At 39.7% G+C, this 20,654-nt stretch overlaps 3 protein-coding genes and 1 long non-coding RNA gene across 4 annotated transcripts; 1 reads left to right on the forward strand and 3 right to left on the reverse strand.

The window, feature by feature from the left end:
* Positions 1-1,321: 1,321 nt before the first annotated feature.
* LOC149851375 (SWI/SNF complex component SNF12 homolog) lies at positions 1,322-3,540 on the forward strand. The gene is made up of 2 exons (XM_090000514.1): positions 1,322-3,062; positions 3,145-3,540. The coding sequence occupies exons 1-2, from the start codon at positions 1,453-1,455 to the stop codon at positions 3,215-3,217; spliced, it is 1,683 nt and encodes a 560-aa protein (XP_089856640.1). The 5' UTR covers positions 1,322-1,452; the 3' UTR covers positions 3,218-3,540.
* Positions 3,541-4,858: 1,318 nt separating this feature from the next.
* On the reverse strand, positions 4,859-6,248 carry LOC149851376 (glutathione transferase GST 23-like). The gene is made up of 2 exons (XM_090000523.1): positions 5,882-6,248; positions 4,859-5,448 (listed from the first exon to the last, which is right to left on the reverse strand). The coding sequence occupies exons 1-2, from the start codon at positions 6,191-6,193 to the stop codon at positions 5,092-5,094; spliced, it is 669 nt and encodes a 222-aa protein (XP_089856649.1). The 5' UTR covers positions 6,194-6,248; the 3' UTR covers positions 4,859-5,091.
* Positions 6,249-7,867: 1,619 nt separating this feature from the next.
* On the reverse strand, positions 7,868-11,253 carry LOC149851377 (uncharacterized). Its single transcript, XR_016433394.1, has 4 exons — positions 11,137-11,253; positions 10,721-10,790; positions 10,219-10,315; positions 7,868-7,932 (listed from the first exon to the last, which is right to left on the reverse strand). It is a non-coding gene; the product is annotated as an uncharacterized LOC149851377 (long non-coding RNA).
* A 3,864-nt stretch (positions 11,254-15,117) lies between these two features.
* Positions 15,118-15,744, reverse strand: LOC149851378 (acyl-CoA--sterol O-acyltransferase 1-like). The gene has a single exon (XM_090008300.1). The coding sequence runs from the start codon at positions 15,742-15,744 to the stop codon at positions 15,118-15,120; it is 627 nt and encodes a 208-aa protein (XP_089864426.1).
* Positions 15,745-20,654: the final 4,910 nt, after the last annotated feature.

The raw sequence follows: 20,654 nt of genomic DNA on the forward strand, positions 1-20,654 counted from the left end.
GACCATACGGGGATCCGACATGATTGCCACTCACACACGTTATTTTCAAGTTAGGATCCTTAAAGTATATGGGTGAGCATTCAGCTCAGATTTGGATTTGCTTAATTAAATTCAATATTTCAGTCCTCATCCAGTTCGGATTCAAATCACAATCCAATGTCATTGTATTTTTTCACGTGTAAAGAGCTTGTTTTTTTAATCTTTTCCTACCGAACCCAGTACTAAACTGTTACCAGATACACTTTGGTTCTGAATTCAACCCTGCCTCATGAGATGCGCTCGGATCGGACTCAGATTCATACGTTATCCGCATATCCGGATCAGAATTGGATCTAAACTCACGTTCTAATCGATATCCGATATGTTCTCACCCCTGGCCTGGAACAATGGTATTTGCCGATCACAACTCACAAATCACGTTCTCGGCGAGGGAAATTCTCCCGATTTTTAAAAAATGAGTTTCTCTAGGTAAAATCTCGAGAAAATATCGATGCAAATATATAAATACATAAGAGTAATAATGGAAAAGTCAATAATATAAGTGCTAAGAAAAAAGTGTTTTTTTATCACGTTGTGCTAAAAATGTGATATTTTCAGAACAGAAGTATCAGGTTTTTTGATATAATACCCTTCTCTTGAAAATATCACGATAAAATCGTGACATTTTCAAAATATCGGATTGAATGTCATAAGGGGTGTCAACCGGTTGGACTCCCCCTAAAATGGGTGAGTCCAAACCTGGATCCTACTAAGCGATACGTTTATCGGATATGGATTCGGGTCTGACTGGATTTTTTATAAAAAGTTATGCCCGGATTCAATAAGAATTACATGAACCAGACCTGATTCATACATGGTAAAATAATATTTTTTAAGTTTTTTTACATTGAAAAATTGAGTCACAACTCAGGTCGGACTCGGGTTTGGTATGAAATTTCATAAAGCATACCCGACCCATTTAATAATCGGTCCTCATGGGTCCCACCCGATAGTTAATCGGACCCCTTCTTTGTAACCAAACAATGACCTTATGGGATCCGGTACGGATCAAAACCGGGTCATACCCGATCCATTGACACTACTCAGACTACGGACTCCACCACCCGAATCAGAGCCATCAGAAAGAGGGCAAGCCTGCAAACCATCCTCGCCTTCTTCTTCTTCTTCCCTGTCGCAGAGGAGGACTCGACTCGTAACCAAGCTAGGGTTTTCCTCCAAAGAGGTAAACCCAAAGAACTAGGATTTCTCAGATCCCTTTCTGCCAAACGAGACCTCTAGGGTTTCGATTTCCTCTCTCACACCTGCATCAGGAAGTATAGTTTCTAGTTTTTTTTTTCTTTTGTTTGGTGGGAAGATGGATCTAGGGTTTTGCAGGAAGCGGGCTTTGGGGTAGAGCACTTTTGGAGATTCCCTTATAGGGTTAGGGTTTGGTTAAGGGTTTTACTCGGAACCATGGCGACGAATACGAGCATCAGCAGCGCCACCACCACCAACCAGATGCGCCCCATCGGGGCGTCTGCTTCGCTGGGAAACCCGGTCATGGCGCCACCCCAATCGATGATCCCGACGCCATCGGCGATGGTGAACCCGCCGACGATCCTCAATTCGCAGCCTGCCGGCCCCCTACCCCACTTCCAGAGCCCCTTCCAGGCCTCGCTGCAGCCCCAGTCCTTCGCCCAGGCGCAAGCGCAGGCGCAAGCGCAGGCGCAGTTCCAAGCCCAGCTGCAGGCTCAAGCTCAACCCCAATCCCACCTGCAGATGCAGACCCAGTCCATCGTCCACGCCCAACAGCAGACGCAGAACCTCCCCTCGTCCTCCCCTTCCCTGTCCACGCCTGGCACGGCGAGCGCGAAGAGGGGCCAGCAGAAGCCGCCCGCCAGACCCGCAGGCACGCCCACGAGCTCCGGCGTGGCGGCCGCCCTCAGGACCGCGGAGCTCACCCCGGCCGCCCGCCGCAAGAAGCGGAAGCTCCCGGAGAAGCAGTTGCCTGACCGGGTGGCCGCCCTCCTGCCAGAGTCCGCCCTTTACACGCAGCTCCTCGAGTTCGAGAGCCGGGTGGACGCGGCGTTGGCGAGGAAGAAGATTGACATCCAGGAGTCGCTCAAGAACCCACCCTCGATGCAGCGGACGTTCCGCATATACATCTTCAATACATTCGCGAATCAGAATAGGCTGGCCCACGAGCGCGGGCCGGCAGAGGCGCCCTGTTGGTCGCTGAAGATAATTGGGAGGATACTCGAGGAAGGGGCCGAACCAGAGCCTGTAGGCAGCATCCCGAAGCCGAATCCTTCGTACCCGAAGTTTTCTTCATTCTTCAAGAGGATCACAGTCACCTTGGATCCCACTCTGTACCCTGAGAACCCAACAATTGTTTGGGAAAACGCTCGTTCGCCGGTCCAGCACGAAGGTTTCGAGATTAAGCGAATTGGGGATAAGGAATTCACAGTCGGGATAAGGCTCGAGATGAATTACATCCCGGAGAAGTTCAAATTGTCGCCCGCATTGATGGAGCTTCTGGGCATCGAAGTCGATACTCGCCCGAGAATTCTAGCTGCTATATGGCACTATGTCAAAGCTAGGAAACTTCAGAACCCATCCGATCCCGCCTTCTTCATCTGTGACATGCCTCTCCGAAAGGTCTTCAACGAAGAGAAATTGAAGTTCACGATGGTGTCGCAGAAGATATCTCCGCATTTGTCGCCTCCGCAAGCTATACAATTGGAGCACAGGATCAAGCTGTCTGGAGAAATGCCTGTGGGTAGTGCAGCATACGACGTTCTAGTGGACGTCCCCTTCCCTTTGCAGAAGGAGATGTCTGCTTTCTTGGCGAACACTGAGAAGCATAAAGAAATCGAAGCGTGTGATGAGGCCATTGCTTCTGCGATCAAGAGGATCCATGAGCACCGCAAGAGGCGGGCGTTCTTTTTAGGATTTAGCCAGTCGCCTGTCGAGTTTATCAATGCGCTCATTGCATCGCAGAGTAGGGACTTGAAGCTCGTCGCTGGGGAAGCGAATCGGAATGCTGAAAAGGAGCGTCGTGCAGACTTCTACAATCAACCATGGTGAGTTTCTTCTTGTGTCTCTTTGCATTGTGCTGTTATGTTTTCGTTTGGTAATTTGTTTTGACGGTGGTGTGGCAAACAGGGTTGAAGATGCTGTTATTCGCTATTTGAACCGTAAGCCTGCTGGTGGAAGCGATGCTCCAGGAACCACATGATAAGTGGCTTACTGAATCACTCGTTTCTTGGACGTGAGACTCTTAGCGTTGTTATTTTCTGGCTTCATGGGAGTAATGCTTGTTTCACCTGTTGTCTCTCAATTGTTTTCACCTTTCTTTGTTAACCTGTTTTGTTGTTCATTAACAAATGGCAAAATCCTCTGAGAGAAATGGTTAACTAGTCCGAAAAAAAATTCCATGGAAAGGGGTTGTGTTATGTCTGATGTTAGGGCCTAGGGGTTGTGGTATTTTCATGTTGGGATCCTATTCTAACTTTAACTGGATTAGTGGAAAAGTCAAGCACCAGTTCCTTGTAACGTGTACGGAGTAGATTTAGATGGTTCATTTCTTATTATGCATTAACATTTGATGTGGAGTAGAGACATGATTTGTTTTTCCATGGAATTCTGATTTGTGGTGCAGCAATAATGGTTTTCAACTAAAATAAGGAGTTGGGTTTAGTGTTTCATCCACAATTTTACTTTTTTTTAATCTTCAGTGGTTCTTAGGGTGAGTTTTATTGAGCTAGTGGGGTTACTAGATCTGTCAGATTCCTTATCTCCTTGTGTTTAAGTTCCTGGCGGTCCTTCCCTTTAAAAGAAGTATCTGCCTTGGCAATGAGAAAGCTCTGTGAACTGCACCATGAAAATGTAATCGGGTACTTGGGGATTTTCTTTCATTTTCTTTTGGTTAGAAGATATGATCAACCAGATTAGTCTTTGCATTTTCGGGTAGCCATGGGTTTTAAAATTGATGAGCTACAACCTAGAGCTTGTTCCATGATGAAAAGAAACTCTTCTGATGGAATACCTAAGTAACCCTTTTACCAGGGCATTAGGAAACATCATCTGTAGTTATCAATTTATCATCAAGGAATTTGATTTTAGTCCTGCCATCCAACAAGGGAAGCAACTTTTTTTTTTGCTGGATATACATGGTGATGCAATTTTTGCCATCCGTCTTCAGGATTGTGAAGTTGGTTGAGGGAAAGCTTGATGTACAGCTAAACAACTCAGTGACTCACTTTGAAATATGGTGGAAACGATAAATGTTTCAGTTTATTGATCAAAATGATCACAGTGCCATAAGAACGCAAAGAAGAAAGGGTGCTGTGATGGACAATTAACAGAGATGGATGAAGCTGTTTTAATATAAGCCTGTGAAATCCTAGAATTAAACACTGACAAACTGTTAAAGCCATGCTGGACAGCATCAAGAAGACTATTTAGGTTGATATTGGTGGTCACAACAATTGGTACTTTGCACATGCATAGGAATTACACTAAGACTTAGATATTTTAATGCACCAACATACTCTAGGTCGAGATAGGAACTGAACTGAATCTTTGATGGGGATAAAACGTCAGATCTGTCAATTGGTTCCTAGTATCTATAGATATGAACAGAGAGTGCTGAATCCTACTTTGCCTCTTCTTACTGGACAATAGCTCTAGATGGACGCATCCTGGTTTTGAGTTGTATGAAGACTGAGGGGGGTTGGTTTGGTGCCCGAATCCTGGAAGATGGTTATTGGGAGGAAAATGGTTCTAATGAGTTTTTCCTTACTGTGATTCAGAAGGCAACAAATGTACAGGTATCTTCAAATTTATGCAACCCATAACATAGACCACGAATGAAAAATTTTCATGCCAGGGATGCGCCTTCAATCTCTTCAATCAGATCATAGAATGAATACAGATAAATGAGAAGCTCAAGAATGTGTACAAAGTAGCAGTTCAATATCAAATATTTATTCATTGGTGACATTATGTGCACGTCTTCATGTAGGCACCATTTCCTTCAATTATTTGCATTGTTCTTCTCAACATAACTAGGAATCCTGTAGATTAAGCAACAAGTATCGGCATAACTGGTTATGTTGATTTTGCGAGTAAGTTGTTGCGGCGGTCCCTGAGAATCTCACACAGTTTGTCCGGGGGAGGCAGCTTCTCACTCACAAAGGGGAGGCTGAGGAACTCATCGAACCATGCATTAAGATGTGGGAGATTGTCTTCTTCAACCACTTTGTCAGCAAGGATTTCCTCCATTCTTCGGATCCAGAAGGGGAAGCAACCAACTACTATATCAACCAATCCGATTGTCTCTCCACCAAAGAATTTCTTGCCTTTCAATGCACCTTCCAGAGTCTTCAGATCCTCAATGAATTCTGCCTTGGCCTTCTCTTGCTCCTCACCTTGAGTGGAGGAATATCGGAAACATGATGGCAAACACTAGAAAGAGGAAAAAGGAAAATAATAAAAAATCTGTATTTTTTTATATTGTTCTCCTGAATAAAAGAATGTATGAAAAGAGAAGACAAAACAGGGTGTAGTGGTGACATCGAGTCACCTACAGTAGAAAACATCACTAAAAATAAGAAGAAATTGTGAAACCCAATTGGACATGGTAGTGGGATTGTGACTGAGGCAGTTTGTTTATCCTAATGGGAATCTAATCTTTTAGAAGGCTATATGCATCACATAATTCTGTCCATGCCATGTTTGTTGAGAAGCATAATGTCAAGATTGCTCTCGCTCTCAAGCTAAGAAAATGGCTTGGCCTGCACAGCACAGTTTTTCCACATACTTAAAAACATATCACTCTCTCTCTCTCTCTCTCACACACACACACAAACTAGTGCACAAATTGATGCATGTTTTTTACCTTCTCTTCAGCAAATTTGGCCCAGAAGTGTGCCATGGCTCGGTCATAGGGATCTTCTGGCAAGATGGGTTTCTCCGGCCAGGCTTCCTCGATGTATTCGATGATCACCATCGACTCTGCTATCGGCTTCTCGCCGTGAACAAGCACCGGGACTTTCTTATGAACTGGGTTGTACTTAAGCAAGAGCTCGCTCTTGTTCTTCAAGTCTTCTTCTATGTACTCATACTCAATTCCTTTGAAGTTCAGTGCAATTTCTACCCTTACACCAAATGGGCTAGCCCAGCAGCTAAAAAGCCTCACCTCTCTGACCATCTTTGATTTCTCTCTCTCTCTCTTAATTGTTGAACTCTGCTCACACAGACTCTGAATGGATGAACTCTGGCTAGGTTGATGATTATGGTTTTATAGAGATATTTTTAGATTGTTTGGGGCCTAAGTTTCTGCATGGAGTCATTGGTATTAGATTATTAAACAGTTGGGAGTTTGTCCATAAAATGATGTGAGCAAATGACGTTTTCCGGATACCAATGGGGGCTCTGCTTGTCTGGCAGGAGCAGTTAGTGCACGTCAACCCTTGTGTTGGGACCTTACAAATTGGAACCCCATGGTATGGTTGTATAACTGGTACGGGTCTGCCTAATCCCAGCTTTCTCTGTGAAAAAAGACTAAAAAGGACGTTTTCCGGATGCTGAAAGTTTTGGGCTTTTTTCAATTCCTTGGCCAAACAGATGCGGAGTAAAATGAAACACAGAAGAATTGGTCTAATACCCTGTTTATGTGAGTCGTTTGCTTCAACAAAAGTAATTTCACAATGATCCAAAACCGATTCCTTTCATGTAGCAGTTAGGTGGCGGGCTATAGTCTCACAGATCTGGTTATCATGCTTTTTTAGTCCAGTACAAATCTCACAATAAATAAATAAAAAGATTTTTTCTCCGAATATTGCAGGAGAATTTTGCCATGTGAACTTCAGAATAAAAATATGAAAGATATAAAATTTGAAAATGTTAATAATGTATTGGTATCATGATGCTTTTAAGCAATATTTTGAAAATATTAAACTTTTCATCTCATCAGCTTTTGAAGATACCGCAAAAAATCATGCTATTATCAAAATGTCATTTATGTTCACGAGTATTGTGGTGACTATAATTTACCTTATAATTGTACTTTTTAGATTAATTGGTACCATGATGAATGTTTTCTACCGAAAAGTGTGTTTTTTTTAGAAAAATTCTCATCAAAAAAGTCTCTCTCGTTTGAAAGAGTCAAGAAAATCCGTATGGATCTTTCATTTTGCATTACTTTTTCAACATCTTGCTCGCTTCCAAACATGCCCATAGGTTGTACTTTCTCTTTCTATGAGATTTTTTCACTTCCAAACGTGACCTAAAGTCCATCTTTGCAATGGGAGTGATGTCCACTGTTCAGGGTGTTATGCCAAACCACCTTTCATTGTCGATCTCTTATCCTCACCGTCCATCACGCAGATAAAAGGCAACAAGAAAGCATGAGAGTACTGGGGGAAAACGCAACACACCTCTGATTCAGGACTCCGAAACAGCACCTGAGACAAAATATGCGCTGTACGCCGTCCTGTATACTTCAACCAAAGCAGTATAATTTTCATGTTTTTAGCAAAGTTATGAGAAATCTGTATTTTCCTTTGCACATTTTTCATCATAAAGAGAAAATTCCCAGTTTAATCAAACAATTTGGCATCACAGTTACTCACTTGGTTATGCACGTGCACACATACATGCACATGAGCGTGTATACACAGAATAAACAGCTACAGTGAGTCGAAACTTGCAGATGAACAAAGTAAACAAACAAAAGTTTTACAGAATAGCTTTTATTCATCTTAGATTTTTGTGAATATCAAGGAATTCAATTTATTCTAAGGTCATTAAATATCAATAACAAAATCAAATAAAAATCGATGCTTGCTTTCTCTTCTGCGTGCTGATTTCACAGAACCTCCAAAACTGTGGGTATTTGCATGTTTGGATACTCCAAGAATAGCCGTCTCTTATAGACAGAAGCCAAGCCTACATAATAAAGACACAATCACAAGGACAGACTGGAGACCGTAGCTATTTGAGGCAGTGATTAGAAGGAAATTAGAAATTAATCATGATTGATGAAGGCATTCTGATGCTCATGCTCATTCCCACCAACACACACAATCGGCATATTCCATATTAGATTTAATCACGTTGCCTCAGTAATGGCACAAGCTAGAAAACTATCTTTTTGGACCCAGCACATATTCTTCTAAGAGGAGGTTTCAGTTACAGAATAAGTTCCAATACACAAATCCAGAGCATACATGTGTGTTTCAAAAGAGATTTTACTGATTAAAAAATATGAACCAAGGGAATTCCACTGTATAGACTTTCGGAGTAAGAATTAGCTTACCAATCATATCATCATATTGACCAAAAACACTTTGCAAGGAAAAAAATTGATTGCACATAGTACTAGAATACATCAAACTCTATTGGCATGCAACAAGAGAGAGACTGAGATTCACTGTTAATGCCTAATCAAATAGAAGATAGAAGTAATAAAAAGTATGCATAAAAATGAAAAAAAAAAGAGTTTCACAACCAGAGTGAAATGAGAGCAAACTGTAGACCGATACTAGAAAAGTATGGCAAAGTATCCAGGTCAATGAGCAAAACGCCAAACAAATTTATTAGTTTCTTTTGTAAAGGCTGTTTTAGATCATCACATGCAGAATGTTCTGCAACATCATTTAATGCCACCTGGGTAATCACTGATCTAGTGATGCACAAATCCACCGACAACAGTGGTCAGTATATATCAACTGATTCATGCAAACTTAAAAGGAAGAGAAAAAAAAGAAAGTGAAGTCCAGTGTAATTTAGAGAACAAAAATCTTAACATATGAATAAACTCCAGTTCTATCACAAAATGTAATGACAACCAAGATACCTCTGTCTATCAATAAAGTTTACCTCGAAAGTATCAAATTGAACTTGGATTCGGGCTTTAATCCAGCTTAATCTAAAGCAGATTAGTTTTCACAGACTAGTCGGCGTTTGATGTGCAATGAATGAGATTCTTCTCTGAATTCCAATATGGCATGCATGGACCAGTTTATTGATTTGGATCATGTCTTCAGCATAAGAATGATAATGCTAAATGCTCAGCAAGGGCCAGGGTGAAGGTAAGAAATGGCGTCTCATCTGGAAGCAGCGGTTCTTTTGGCTTGGTGAAGGAACAATAGACTTCTTGAGTTGCCTTTTTGGAATATTCAAAACTCTTGGGTGTTCTGAGATAAGGAAATAATATCTTCAGGAACATTTGGGCTAGGCTGGTTCTTATTCAATTGGAGGTAATGTAGATTTATGAAAGTAATGCTCTTTCCCTTGACATATGGGTGTCCTCTTGTGATCCTTGTATTATCTAACAAAATAGTGAAATACACTTCTCTTTTAAGAAAAAACTTGAGAAGCATGCAATCACATAGTGTTGACAGGAACAGTGGAAGTTCAAATAATGACATTCTGACATAAAATCTCTGGTGTGACCTAGTCAAGGCTTTATAATTTGCTTGAACACTTGCTCTGACAATTGTTTTCTGCCATCATGTTATGCTCCCTCGTGAGCAAACACATTATCTTACACAAATCTTCTTCAATGTAATCCCTGCCGATCAAACTTCATGTATCCAGTTATCATTTTTATATTTATGCATTCTGTGAGTGACTCATTTGAAGCTAAGATTAAGTGTTCCCCTCGAATACGAGGAAAAAAACAAAGACAGCACACAACAGAACAATACTCCAGCTTCACATGCTACAACAATAAAATATACTTAAAAACTAATACATCAATTTAAATTCAGATAATTTTCATTTCTTCATGAAGAAAATCATTTGATTCATCAATTTGTTTGAATAGTTTTACTAGAAGATAAATTGGGGATTTGACTGAAATTTCAAAACCAACAATACAGCAATATTTATAGCCAATTTGAAAGTCCAGGATAGAAGGTTATGCCCAAGCATCAATAAATCAAACAAAAAGTTCCATCAATATCTAAATACTTTGCAATGGATGAAAATAATTAGCACCACTCAAATAACCACAAAGTGAAAGGAGCACAATGTTCCATGCATAACTGGCCTACCACCTACTATTATGTTAACAAGATTCTTTAAAGACCATGTTTTTTTAAAATTTGATCCTACTAAAGTATTTTCCTTATAGAAATGAAACATGTATCAGTAGAAATAAAACTACAAGAGAATTAATTGTCATTAGCATGTACAACATGGTCTGCTGCTAAAGCTATCTATTGTTACCTTAAGCTGCTGGCTGGATATAGCAAGAACTGGATCATAGGATTGGCATCCATCTTCAGGAAACACATCATTGAGGTGTCAACATGATGAGTTAACACTGATGCAAGTAAACAATAAAAATTAGAGACCATCAGAACAATAATCAGAGACATAAGTAATCAAATACTGCATATAATTTTGCCACATGATTTTTATCAGTGCTTCTGTTCATAAAGCTTTACTATATTCCAATAGTATAAACCACAAAAGGCTGAAGGGGATTTTTTTTTCATAGATGAACTTTAAAACAACCATTGACAAACGGAAACACAAAAATAACAAGTAAAAATTGCACTTCTACATTTTACTTGCACTAAGCTATAAGAAATTGAGATGGGTATAATATCAAACTCATGTATGTCGTCCAATGTGCTTTTTCTAATATTGTACACAAGTGTGAGACCAACTATATCTTTTGTTGGTAAGAGAATATATTAAGGAAGATGCAAAATTAGAGACTTACCATGAAATGCCAAAAGGAAGTGTAAACGAAAATGTTTGCTCAACTGTTAGATTCTGCGGCCACCATATCACTGCTCAGTGAAAATTCAATTGTGAGAATTCTGACATGAGTAACAGAACATGTAAATTTTATGTTTAAAACAAGGAATCCAGTTACAGTTCCGGCAAGCAAAGCAATGAACAAGATAACACAGCAATCTCGAAAGATTACACAAAGCAAATAACATGGCCAGGTTAAGAACTTTAGAACTGACATATGGTTCAGTAGTTGTCCAATATGGGCAAGAAAATTCACTTTAAAATATTGGGAGGAAACATCACCATGTGGACATGCACAAGCAAGCATGCATTGCACACACTTTCTGTTTAACAACAATTATAATTAAAAGTAAGAAAAGCAACAAACAATATACATACATTCTGAAACGGAGTCTCTCAAATGATCAAATACGTGCTGCAGCATCACAACCCTCATATGACATTTTGTAAAAATGAAGGATTAGTCACTTGAGGTGCCTACTCTTTGATATTTTCATCATCAAAGTGACTCATAGTCAAGTACCCTGCTGCATAATAGGAAGCCAGGCATACAACTTCAAGCTCAACCAGCTGGATGTGAATCCCTCCATCAATCGTAGTAAGGTCATAAAGGGAAGAATCTTTTCCCAAATAACAGTTTCAGCAGATGATGTGTTTCTCAATTACTGAGTTCTGATGCTCTGGTTCTCAAAGCATTCTTGTGAAGCACAAGTCCTTCAGATGCCCATAAAAAACAGAAACCAAGATTAAACAAAGCACTTTTTACTGCCATGCGGACTTAACTTCAATGCTGTTGAGCACTTCACATGCTTCTTGAACAAATCCCTTCTTCTTCAGTCCAGCAAGCAATGTATAGTAGGTAGAAAACCGGCTCACAATTCCCTTTCCTCTCATCTGCTCATATATGTCATATGCTTTTCTTGGCTCTTTTATTCTGCAGTACTTCTTGATGAGGATATGGAATGGCACATGGTCTGTAGTTACACCAGATTTCTGGATCTTCATAAGGAGTTCTTCAGCTTCTTCCACTTTTCCATGAACACAAAGGCCACGAATCAATTCAGTATAGGTATAAATATCTGGCCGGCACCCTCTTCTTAGCATTTCATCATACAATTGGAAGGCGAAATAAATGTGACCAATGCTACACACAGCACATAGTAACAGGTTGTAGGTCACAACATCAGGAAGACAACCATTAGATAGCATTTCCTGCTTTAATACAAATGCTTCTTGAGGATTCCCTTCTTTTATGTGTGCATAGATCAATGCGTTATACGTGAAAACATTTGGTCTATACCCAAACTCATGCATCCAATCTCTTATCATGATAGCATGACCAGCCTCACCACTTCTACCATATCCATAAATCAAAATGTTCCAAACAAGAGGATTAGGGACAATAAAATCATCTATCATCTTGTGAAAGAAAACTTGTGCCACATTAACATTTCCCTGTAAGCAAAGCCCATGAATAACCAGCTGGTATGAAATGTGATCAGGTGCAACACCCATGATTGACATATCATTGTGAACGTCGCAAGCATCCATCAGTTTTCCTTCCCTACAAAGTCCACCAATCAAACTGTTGTATGTAATTACATCAGGACAAAAACCCTTCTTAAGCATTTCACCAAGAATTCCAAATGCGAGGTTTATATTTCTACTTGAAGAAAACCCACTAATAAGAACATTGTACGCTGTAACATCGACAACGATATCCTTTTTCATCATTTGTTTCCAAATTTCAAATGCCTGAATCATATCCCCTGCCTTGAAGCACCCTTTCATAAGTATGGTTGAAGTTATCAAATCGGAAGCCTCATGCTCGTCAAGGATCTCTGTAAGAAGCTTCTTTGCTCCCTCAAGAAGACCTTTGTTACACAATGTGTGGACAAGTATGTTACAGGTTACCTTGTCTGGCTTGATGCCACCTTTAACCATGGAAAACAAGATAACAAAAGCATTATCAACACCATCATATCGACAATAACCATCGATCAAAGTGTTATACGTACACGTATTAGGCGTAAGTCCCTCTTCCACAATCTCCCTCAACAATCGATTTGCCTTTCGCAAGTCGCCAAATTTGCAAAGCCCATTCATCAAATAGTTATAAGTAACAATATCAGGAACCAAGTCCATCTGTCTCATCTCTGCTCTAAGATAAAGAGCCACACCAACTTTCCCTTCCAAACACAACGATCTAATCATGATAACATATTCTCTAAATTGACTCCTTGATCTGCTATGTCTCAACAATAATTGATTGTTCTCCCTACAAAATTTCTGATCAGTTGAACCCAGAATTCGGGCTCTCGAATTCCTGTCGTACATCGAAACATCACTCAAATTTGTCAAACAAAATCTACTCTTTTTATCAAAACAAAATGTGCCATCATCCACATTACCCTCTTTAACACGATTCTCACGGACATTGCGCAAACACGATCTGAAAACCGAAAAAATAACCAAATTCGAGTCTATAATCTCCTCATTAATCTTAAGGATCCTAACCAACCTATTGCAAATCTTGAAAGGCAGAACGTAGCCGCATCTATCAATGGCACTAACAACCAGAACAACGTCATAAAAAATCCTCCTCTTCACCAAAGAAACAACAACCATGTCGAAAACCACCGGGTTTACCGATCGTCGGGAGATAAAATCGACGACCCAGATCGAGAACGGCTTACCTCGATCGAACAACAGCCTCTGGACCAGTCCCCACAAGCAGGCCCTCAATCCGCTCTCGCCGAGGATGCAGAGGATGACGCCGTAGGCCTCGACGGATTGGCGGGCGCCGGAATGGTGGCCGAACCAGAGGAAGAACCGAAGCGCCCGCCTCGGGCTTGATCGCAACCGAGCGATAACCGAAGAAACGAGTGATTGGTGCAAGCAGGGGAGGGTCTTTCTGAGGAGGGGCCACTGGTTGTGGGCGACGAGGCCGCAGATGAGCTCCGCCCGGCGGGACTCCGGAGAGGGGGAGCCGAGGGAGGACGTGGAGAAGGGTGGTGGAGAGGCATTGGGGTTGCGGAAACGGTGGGTTTTGGGGGTCCTGATGAAGCATCTCAGCAACTGGTTCATTTGTGTCTCTCTTCATTCCCTCGCGGGGGGAGAAGATTGGCTTTGTGGGTGCCTCGTTTTCGAAGGGAAGAGTAAAGGAGCGTGCGTAGAGAGCCCTTTGGCTGCCTCCATGGAGACGTGAGAACTCTCGCTCTGCCGTCGCTCGCTCGTCATACCGAGCGGTGTAGGGATGGCGCCTCTCTATGCACGAAAGAGGCGTACACAGACTACAGTGGTGCGCTATGTCACAAGGACACTTCAACATGACTTCGTGTCGTGTCTCATTGTGACTGTTTTTAATACAAAAATGAACAAAAAGGTGTGTCTTGTGTCCTTTTATACGTGTCCTTGTGATATGAAGTGAGGCTGCTGTGACTGGGAGTGAAACCTGGCCGGGTCTGTTTGGACCTAAGTGGATCTAGACCGAGTTTATTCTGGGTCGGTTCTGTATCTAACGAATGCAAATGGTTGATGAATAGAGATTTAAACGGGTCGGATTCGGGCAAGATGTGGCCGATGCCAGATCAAACTAATCGGATGTTGGCTAAATCGATTTGGATTTAGATTCAAATTCGGAAAGTAAAGGCTTATACTATATCCGGTTTTCTTATATGCAATTGGATTTGGATATCTGTCAGATTCCATAGCTGAAAATCAAAACCATATCTGCATCCGATTCTAATCGGATATATATGTTTTGGTTCACCCAATTTGACTAAACTGAATCAGTATTGGTCCGGATAAAAAACCGATCCATTGACATCATGATAATGGCGTGAAATTCCATTTTTTCTATAAGAAAAAACACATAGTACGTGCATGTGCCTCATGATAATGGCGTTGAGTTCATGATGCGTACGTGTGACATAATGACATGATGATACAATATTGCAATGTTGGTGGACCATTGTGGTGGTTAGTCATGAGCATTGTTGTCAGTGTCGTTGCTAATCAGCCCTATTAGTATGGTATCGGCCCAAAATCGACACGGAAACAAGCATCTTGTTTTTTAAATATTAAAGGTCCAGATATCTATATTTGGAGCTACAATTCATAAATTTTTTATAAACTTTCATAATTAGATCTAATATGACACAGGTTAAAACATTTATATATAAAAAATTTATCAATTTTAAATTACTTTAATTTTAAATATTTTTTTATTTTTAAATCAAATCCGATATCTATATCCAAGGTTAAAATTCATAATAAACATGTTAAAAGTATGGTTAGACCATACCATCCAAAACAAAGTAATCTGACCCATTATCCATACTGTCCAAGTTGTTCGTATCAAATAACAGACATTTGAAACACAGCATCCAAACAAACATTGAACTTGATACAGTTGTTGAGGAACATGATTATGGTGAGGATAAAAAGCCAAGAGGCAGTGGCAAACAAGACCAACAACGTTGCCATGTTTGAAACAATGTGGCCCACATGAACCAAGCCACCAAAGGCAAGCTTGATGGCATCCTCAACCACAACCAAGAACCCCTGCAATAGGAAGAAGCAGGTAGCCTCCCATGTTGGAGGCACTTCCAGTATAAGGTAAAAGGCGAGCTCATGGATCAACCCGGATGCCGTGAAGGTCCCAGCAATGGCCGTATAACGCGACAACCTAACAGGCAGCCATGTTGGTAAGCTCGTCTTGATCGGCTTGTAAACTACCTGCTTTAGCATGTCAGCGACGACGATGTTCCACCGAGTCCAGAAATCCTGAAGTGAAGTCGCCATTAAGGGCTTGTCAAAATGTGGTGCAATCTCTATTCCCACACCAAAGTGCACCACTGCCCCAAGACTTGTGAGAAACACATCAAGAGTTAATATTACAAAGAGACCAAAGAGGGGAAAGCACAACTCTTGCCAAAATGACACCCTCCATGCATAGAGTTTGATTGTTATGTTCAGTAGCATGGCCTTAAAAGATATGTTAAGTAGGGTTTTAGCTAAATCTAGTAGCGCTTGTAATGGTGATGCTTTTGAGCTTGTGGGTGACTTGACTTTGATGGGCATGATGACAATGAGGATGAACATGAAGAGTGAGTGGTCTAAACTTGGCCTAACCAATGGGCCAGAGTCAAAGCAAAAGAGGAGGAGCTTAGCACAACAAAGCCAGAGTAGGGTGAAGCTTATGAGTCTCGGATGAATGGTGGAAAACTGCCATGGGAGAAGGGTTATGAAACAAAGAATGGGTAAGGTGGCTGCCAATCTTAGGGTGTTGTTGGGGAGCTTTGGTACTACTTTGTAGACATAAAGGAAAGGGATCACACAGGAGAAGGATACCCTCAATAGGGCATGAAGTTCACTCATTTTGCTTTCACTGGAGAAGGTTGATGATGATGCTCTCCATTTTCCTAGCATCCTGTTGAAAGAAGGAAGAAGTTTATTCACTAGTTTCCCAATTTCCTCTTGAAAGAAGGAAGAAGTTTGTTCATGCATTTCATGTTTCCATCAATTGAAGATAGGTTTATTGCCTTTTTGCTTTAACTGTATTCCAGTACCCATAGAGATCTATAGGTGTGGATGATTGGATAAAGCGCCACTCAAATGGATCGGTGTTCTACCTTTTGAGGGGTAGTCGTTTTAGATAAAATAACTTCTCAAGAAAAGCGGTAGTGAAAATGCAGGAAGTTTTTTTATATTTTTTCGACAGAGAAAGGTGGGGTTAGGCTAGGGGTGGCAATTTCTGACACGACCCGCCAACCCGCCTCTTAGGCGGGTTCGGGTTGGGCTTAAGCCAACCCGTTTAATAAACGGGTCAACCCGCGTAACCCGTTTATTAAACAGGTCGGGTTCGGGGTATGCCAACCCGCCAACCCGGCTGACCCGTTTAATAAACGGGTTAGGCGGGTGGGTCAACCCGCCAACCCGCCAACCCGACCCGTGAACCTGAGAACCCGTTTACCCGACCCAACCCATTTATTAAATGGGTTGGCGGGTCGTGTCGGGTTACCCGTTTATTAAACAGGTCGGGTTCGTGTTTGCCACAACCGACCCGTTTAATAAACGAGTCGGGTTCGGGTTGAGGTATGCTGACCCGCCAACCTGTCGGGTCAACCCGCCAACCCGACACGATTGCCACCCCTAGGTTAGGCAGACCCCTACCAGTTATACAACCATATATCATTGGGATTTGAACTTGCAATGTCTCAACACAAGGTGACATGCATTAACTGCTCCTGCCATACAAGGGGAGCCCTCCCCTGGGTGAAAGTGAAGAAAGTTACTTACATATTATAACTTTTTTGTATTTGTTTTTGTTTGTTAGGTTAGGCCAAGCAAAAACCCCTCGTCACTGACAAGACATTGGCAAGCCTCTGGTTGTTAAAACCCTTGAGGTCTTCCCTGTCCACCGGGAGTACACTCAACTTTGAACTACGACAAGGGATGCCCACCCTCGAATTCAAGCTCGTGATGTCCCATGGACTTGGTGATATTCACAAATCACTCCTACCAGATGAACAAAGCCTTGGTGGGATACTAACATATTATACTTGGTTATTAACTCTTTTTCTTTTTGTGTATATAAGTTCTAAATTTTCAAATATCCTGCCACTAATCTAAAGTAGAACATGAGTTTAGGATCTAGACTTAAAATGGGTCAAGAGGTTTGAACTAATAATCACAACCATTGAAGTGTTAGAAATAGTGTTGTTGAATACATGTTTATTTTAATGTAACAATAAACTTTATGTGAGATCATCCTGTTTATGGGGATACTAATATAATAAAATCGATCATGAGATAACCAATATAATATATTACTACAGTTAGCAAGTTGCATTATAGACATCTACTTATTTAATTTCAGATCAACTTCGGCGATCTAGTTTTTTTCACATTTCTGTGTTTGAAATAGACACAAATATGGATAAGGATAGGTAACTCATTTATATAATATTTATGTAAATAAAGTATATACTATTCATGTAAATATAGAATGAAAAAATTTTGAAGCAGTGATTTTGGATTAACACGTGGATTCCTGATTGTATATTTTTTAGTTGCACATAAGAAAAAGCTTGAAAAAGTAATTATTGTCAATAAAAGTTTATTATCACAAATAAACTTCTTCGGCCGATTCATGGTCAATTAGTTGATAAAGATTGAAATTTTTTGGTGGGAAGGTAAGCAACTATATCGTCCTCCAACATGGTCAATTAGTTGATTGCTACCATAGAACATGATAATCATTTGAAGGATAAACAGTTCCTTTCCACTCATCCCCTATATCATCCTCCAACATCATATCTCTCTTAATTCTTATGATGCAAGTTGTTTTGATCAATTTTTACCTTTTAGTTGGATTCATCATGGTTGATTTAATAAGAATTGACACTTGAATAGTATATTTTCAATGAAAAAATATGATATTTTAAATCATGAAATTTTGTTTTTTGTCAACCATTGATTTTAAACGACAAAAAAAATCCTGCATACAAGTCCGATTTCCTCAATTTGAATGTCGATATTCACTAAATGAATGATGCAGATCACATCTATAGAGTCAGTTTGGATCAAAACAACTTGCATCAATGAAATCCCAAGGAAGGGTACAAAGATAGGGATGACATAGGCCATGAGTGAAACTGATTTGGAAGGATAAACCCTTGGATTTGCGTCCTTCTGAAATTATGTGATTACGTCCATTATAATGTCTTGATTATAATCTGGTTGAGTTATGCCTAACCCCAACTTGCTAATCAAGAAAAAATTCACAACAATATCTTGAAAAGAACAAAAAAAAGGAAAAATAATGCATTTTTAATGTGATTTAAACTCATCATTAATATGATAAACAATGTAAAGTTTTTGTATTATCAATACATAGACTATGTATGTTATGATTTTATCTTTATACATAACAATGTCTTCTCTATATTTTTAAAGAAAAATACGTTTTTTAAAAATATTTTGAGATTTTTTCTAGCTTTAATTTTCTGGATAATAAGAATTGTGATTATGGTTCTCATCAATGTTGTCTATATCGGTATCAGTCTTGGATGGATTTTCAAAACGATTCATGAAACTGACCGATTCTGACCTGAAATAGCCACTTTTCAACTTGAGAATGTAAATATTAACATAATATTAAAAAATATTTATAACAATTTGGAAGTAATTTTGAAAACGAAAAATGATTGTAGTGTATGGATAATTTGATATGATTCCCTTAAAACCCTATAATTTTATATATATATTCATGATGTCCAAAATTATAAATATCCAACATCGTTAGGACCCTTTTACCCTTCGCAACTGCGAATTGAGGCCTTATTGCAATAAAATTGTATCTCCCGTCAACTAGGTCAAACTCTCACTTAAATCCAGCATCGCAGTTTTTTTTATGCTAACCTCACAAACTCGCATAAATTTATTTATGATTTTTTGGTGAAACTAAAACCACCATAATTGCAAATATCCTATATTTTCACATACGACAATATTTCACATAAATATATTTACTAAAGTTCACCTAAACTGAAACCACTAAAATTGCATATATCATAAATTTTTTCATATAATTCATGGTTTTGCATAAATATTTTTGAGACAATCCTATTGGTTCACAAAAATCCTTCTGTTTTGCAAATAAATTGAGTATTTGCGATGTTAGTTGCTTCAGCAGTTATACAAAACAATCAGATTTTTGCAAATTAGTAGGATTTTTATAAATATAGTTATGCAAATTTGTGAATTATATGCGAAAAAGTATGATATATGCAATTTTAGTAGTTTCAAGATATCATCTATAAAGACAACCACAATTTGATTTAAGTATAGTCTGAAAGTCCAATTTATGAGATTCATGAATGTTGTTGGAGTATTTGTGAGTCTGAATGGCATGACGACAAACTCGTAATGCCCGTATCACGTTCTGAATGCCATCTTAGGGATGTCCTCATCCCTAATCCTAAGCTGGTGATAGTCTAATCTCAAGTCAAACTTGGAAAACACCTTTAAAACAATCAACAACTTGAGTTAAAATCTCTAAATGATTCTTCTTTTTCCTAAGGTATAAACTCAAAATATCGAATTTAAAAGTTTTAAATCAGGATTTACTTTAGCCTTTTGCAGTTGATCGAATAAATTCTCGATCCACGATAAAGGGTATTTATTCTTGATCATGGTCTATTTCAGTATATTGTAATCGATGCAAAGCCACATATAACCATCATTCTTTTTTACAAACATAACTGACACTCCCCACAGTGACATAATTGGTCACATAAATCCTTTGTTTGTCAATTCTTACAACTGCTTCTTGAGCTCCTTGAGATCAGTTGGTGCCATTTGATATAGAGATTTCAAAATTGTAGTCGTCCCAGGCACCAACTTGATAGTAAAATCAACTTCTCGCGCTGGGGATAGTCCAAGTAGCTCATAGGGAAACACATTTTTGAATTCTCTCACTATATCTAGCTCCTATAATGGGGTCGTTTTAGGCTCAATCAAACATACACTGGCTATAAAGGCCTCACAACCACTCTCAACATTTCTCCTAACCTTCAAAGCTGAGATTAATTTTGCTTTCTCTATGAGTTTACATGTCCTATACTTTATGACTGACATATCTAGGCAGACAAATCGGATCCACCTCTTGCGGCATGCCATACAAACATAGTGTTTGTACAACCAATGCATACCCAAAATTATGTCACACACAATCATCTCTAAAATAATCATGTTGGTTGGCAGATTCTACCTTGATATTATTACTTTTACATTTGACAAATAATTATGAGCAATGGTCCTATTGCTCAAGGGTGTAACAATTTCTAACAAATAACCCAATGTAATAGAAGGCAAGTCCAACATGCTAG

The sequence above is a fragment of the Nuphar pumila genome, chromosome 1 (genome assembly GCF_984573655.1).
Source record: "Nuphar pumila chromosome 1, dmNupPumi1.hap1.1, whole genome shotgun sequence".
Taxonomy (NCBI): Eukaryota; Viridiplantae; Streptophyta; class Magnoliopsida; order Nymphaeales; family Nymphaeaceae; genus Nuphar; species Nuphar pumila.

Bases quoted from the DNA above. Each gene is read 5' to 3' on its own strand.
- LOC149851375 (XM_090000514.1), top strand. From the start codon at position 1,453: ATGGCGACGAATACGAGCATCAGCAGCGCCACCACCACCAACCAGATG. The intron at 3,063-3,144 runs GTGAGTTTCTTC...TGTGGCAAACAG, and splicing joins GACTTCTACAATCAACCATG to GGTTGAAGATGCTGTTATTC.
- LOC149851376 (XM_090000523.1), bottom strand. From the start codon at position 6,193: ATGGTCAGAGAGGTGAGGCTTTTTAGCTGCTGGGCTAGCCCATTTGGT. The intron at 5,449-5,881 runs GTAAAAAACATG...TCCTCTTTCTAG, and splicing joins CCAAATTTGCTGAAGAGAAG to TGTTTGCCATCATGTTTCCG.
- LOC149851378 (XM_090008300.1), bottom strand. From the start codon at position 15,744: ATGCTACTGAACATAACAATCAAACTCTATGCATGGAGGGTGTCATTT.